We start from the raw sequence: 3,933 nt of genomic DNA, 5'->3' as shown, positions 1-3,933 counted from the left end.
AGCTATCCAACAGCATAAAAAGGGCAATATCATTTGAGCAGACTCTATAAGGGAAAAAAGTGAAAAAAATACTCTGTTATGGGGGAATAAATAATTTCCCAAGTCCTCTAAGAAAGAGTAGGGAAACTGATAAATCATAGGAATGTCTACACTCTGAGTGAGATGAGGGAATTTATCTTTCTTTGCACCTGGAAAAGTACCTAAATCATAACAGATACTTGGTGAATGTGTGTGGAATAAGGTATAACTGAGCCAGGGGTCTGAGACCTGGGAAATCAGGCAGCAATATGCTGATGAAGATACCAGTAGGTAGTGGGCATAGTTTCTTTGTTTCCTTTGAGTTGCATATGGTTTCTCATAAGCCATCTGAGGTAACCAGAAACACAAGAAGTTTGCAGGTCCCTTGAGGGTAAAATTATTCAACAACTACCACCTCTAGGAAGAGTTTCAATTGATCTGACTTGTGTCAAGTGCCCATAAATGAATAAGTGAACCAATCAGTGTGGATAAGGAAATGATGGACCATGACTGGGTCAACTTAGGTCACATACCCAACACTGTGGTTAGTAACCAGAAGATGTAGAGGGCAGTGCGCAAGAGATCCAGAGGACCTTTCAAATTCCTCTATTTTCTTTTTAAAGTTCCCCTTTTATAGAGATCAGTTTACATATCCAGTGTTCCTAGTCCCAGTTTCCTAGAACAGTAGAACTTTACATGTGTCTCTACAAACTTGTGTTTCAGGCAAAAAAAAAAGTGAATGCTTTAATGACCACACATCAGTGTTGAAACACCTCCTTGTACTGTGGAAATCACTCTGAACAAGTGCCCCAGTTCATGTCATCCCGCTGTGCCCCGTGCAGCATCTCCTCCAACTGAGCCTGAACTTCAGCAAGTTTCTGTCGGTCCAAAGTGTCAGGAAAATTCCATTCCTCGTAGCAATGGACAGGGACAGGATAAGTCACATACTTCAGCTTCATCAAGGGTGTCAAGTGCTGCAGAAGGCTCTTGAACACAGGCATCGTAATGGGATTGAAGGCAAAGGTAAGGACACGGAGGTTGGTACAGTGGCTCAGGGCTGGGAGGACGGCAGAGAGAGTAGAATCAGTTATCGTACAATTATTTACCTCCAGATGTTGCAGGGTGCTTGAGACCTTCTCCAGCAGAGTCTGGAAGAGCTCATAAACTTCTGAGAAGATCTGGTTGTTACTGAGACTTCATACCCTTAGGCGGGTGACCTGAGAGGTCTGGGACAGGACAGTGACATCTCTGTGAGAAAGGCTACAGAAAGGTAGATACAGTGTATCCAACTGAGGTGGCATAACTCTATAGAGAGAAAAAAGTAAGGTTATTTCAGAAGAATGAGGGCAATGAGCCCCATATTATAGGTACCTAAGTCTCTAGAATAAACTCCTGTGTTCATGATTTGCAATAGGTGGTTAACAATGTGGACTTTGGGATCAGACTTTATAGATTTGTGACACTGAGAAAGTTACATTACCACTCTGAGGTACAGGGTTTTAATCTTGAAAATGTGCACAGCAGTAATTATTATACAGAACTGCGGGAAAGATTAAGTGAAGAAATTGCATGCACTTAGTATATACGACATAAACAGTTTTGGATCTGATTCACTTATTTGGCGAGGATGGGTCTGGGAAAGCAGCCAACTGAGGGTTTCCTTTGACTAGTTCCCAGATGACAAGCTCTCCATTCAGGGTCTAAGACTTGGGGGAAATACAGGAGCAAAATTATCTGGCAGTGCTAACTATTGGGGCCCATCCATGTGCATGTGCATTAGTCCTACAGCTTGATGTTTCTCCATCTGAATGCCTCCCCTTCCTCTCTAGAGAGACGTAAAGTCCAATAGGAGAAGGACTGAGTCTTTTTCACCAATATATTTACAGACTTATTATAGTGTCTGCCCACGGTCACTGAATGAATGAATGAATGAATGAGCACAGCTTGCTTTTCTAACCTCATCTGCTGCTCACCATAAGGTACCCCTCTCTCCCCCGGCTAGGTTCAATCGCCCAGCAGTCCCTATGCTGAGGCAAAAAGAGAAATGAGTTACAAGGAGCTTAGGAGGATCCAAGCATGGCCTCTTTTGTCTTAACAATGAGGTGTTACGGGAACCCAGGTTCCTCCCCACCCCCTCACCTGAGCAGTTTGTGCAGTTGATCTGTGAAGCAGAAGAAAGACAAGCTGAGCTCCTGGAGATTGTCCAGCCGCCGAAGGCAGAGGATAAATGATCTGATTTTCCTTCTCTTATAAGATTTAAAGAGGATGTAACACAGAGTAAGGCTGTTCAGGTGGATCACCCGAGGCAAAAGGGTGATGACTTCACCCAGATTAGCCTGATCTATTTCCAGGTGATCAATGCACCCCAGATCCAGAAAGTGCAGGATATTTTTGTGGGCCGACATTCTATCAATTTGCAAATCTCTGCAGCAGAGGTGCAAGGACCCAAAGTTCTGCTGAACTTTACTACAAAGGAAAGAGAGGAATTGCTCTGTTCTCAAGGTACTATTGAGGGAAATATCCACTAGTAATTCCATGGGTTCCTGTGCTAACTGAGGCTCAGACACGGAATTACCAATCCCGAGGCACCTGACACTATGCTGAGCTTCTTCTATCTTAAGGATAGAGTGCTGAGAGTAAATGCATGACTGAAAACAGAAAGGGAATGCGGTCCCAATCTCAGTGCATATTGTCTCACAGTCCAGGTCACTCCTTAAATCTAGGATCCTCAGTTTGGGTCCCCTGTAAGGAAAGGAAGAGACAGAACACATGAGAGGTAGCGGATTTTAATATAACCCAGCAAGATCAATGATGAGAAGCAGGGACAGAACATTTTAACCCTGGTTTTCACTTCATTGCCATTCACCAAGAAGTTCTTTCCACACAAATGCAGCGTCTTTCATCCTTTCCCCACCCTCTCCTTCACCTCCAGTCTTTCCCTACCTCACTGTCCATGTTCCACTTCTGTGTAATCACACTCAATTCCATTCATAGTATCCTCAAACACCTCTATTCTATAATCAACTCTATAAGGTAATGGAGTCCCGAAGGTGACCCCAAGTGCTGACCGACAGCTCTGCAAAGACTGCAGTATTTACCATTGGCTACTGTTGAGAGATGGTTAGGTATTCCCCTGCCCCAGGCTACAGCATACCCTCCTGCTGACTCCCTGAGTCTCTACTGGTCATAGTCTTACCAAGAGGAAGAGTTCTGGGCAGGGGGAATCTGCAGACCATCAATAATGGCTTCCAAGATGTCACAGTATGCGTCTCGTGTGTTCAATGACCCAATATGGAGACAGCGAAAAGGCCAAACGTTCACCATTGCCTTTAGCATCGTCTTATGCCCACCCAAGAAGGAAGCTTTGAACAATGGAACAAAGAGTTCCCTTGGGATTTCGTCCAGGGCATGGATAGCTGCAGGCTCATTATTCAGCAGTCTCTTTGCAGCAAGCTCTAGACGAGTGACTGTGGTGTTTTGGTCCATCTTCGAAAACCTGCTTCAGAGTGGAAAATATTTAGAAATCCTGAGAAGATATCGATAGTCACTTGTTTGCTTCCAGGGTTAGCTATGGATAAAATACTGATTGAATAAGTGTGTCCTGAACCTGTGCTCCACAACAGGAGAGGCCAGAACAGTGAGAGGCCCACATACCACGCAAAAAAATTAAATACAAAGAACAAATATTAAAAGCAGCGAGTGAAAAACGACAAGTAACACATAAGGGAATCCCCATAAGGTAAACAGTTGATCTTCCAGCAGAATCTCTGCAAGCCAGAATGGAGTGCCAGTGCATATTTAAAGTGATGTAAGAGCAAAACCTACAACCAAGATTATTCTACCCAGCAAGGATCTCATTCAGATTGGAAGGAGAAATTAAAAGCTTTACAGACAAGCAAAAGCTAAGAGAATTCA

General features: G+C 43.8%; 1 protein-coding gene across 1 annotated transcript; it reads right to left on the bottom strand.

Annotated features, from left to right (window-relative positions):
- Positions 1–809: 809 nt before the first annotated feature.
- On the bottom strand, positions 810–3,504 carry LOC102994268 (melanoma antigen preferentially expressed in tumors-like). The gene is made up of 4 exons (XM_024129488.1): positions 3,215–3,504; positions 2,158–2,760; positions 1,992–2,045; positions 810–1,212 (listed from the first exon to the last, which is right to left on the bottom strand). Exons 1-4 carry the CDS (start codon positions 3,502–3,504, stop codon positions 810–812), a joined length of 1,350 nt encoding a protein of 449 aa, XP_023985256.1.
- Positions 3,505–3,933: the final 429 nt, after the last annotated feature.

Source organism: Physeter macrocephalus, chromosome 21 (genome assembly GCF_002837175.3).
Source record: "Physeter macrocephalus isolate SW-GA chromosome 21, ASM283717v5, whole genome shotgun sequence".
NCBI lineage: Eukaryota > Metazoa > Chordata > Mammalia > Artiodactyla > Physeteridae > Physeter > Physeter macrocephalus.
The sequence above is the reverse complement of the archived record's forward strand: the minus strand, read 5'-3'. Positions and strand labels throughout refer to the sequence as shown.

Bases quoted from the DNA above. Each gene is read 5' to 3' on its own strand.
- LOC102994268 (XM_024129488.1), bottom strand. From the start codon at position 3,504: ATGGACCAAAACACCACAGTCACTCGTCTAGAGCTTGCTGCAAAGAGA. The intron at 2,046-2,157 runs GTGAGGGGGTGG...TTTTTGCCTCAG, and splicing joins CAACTGCACAAACTGCTCAG to CATAGGGACTGCTGGGCGAT. The intron at 1,213-1,991 runs GTGAGCAGCAGA...AAGGGTATGAAG, and splicing joins GGAGAGAGGGGTACCTTATG to TCTCAGTAACAACCAGATCT.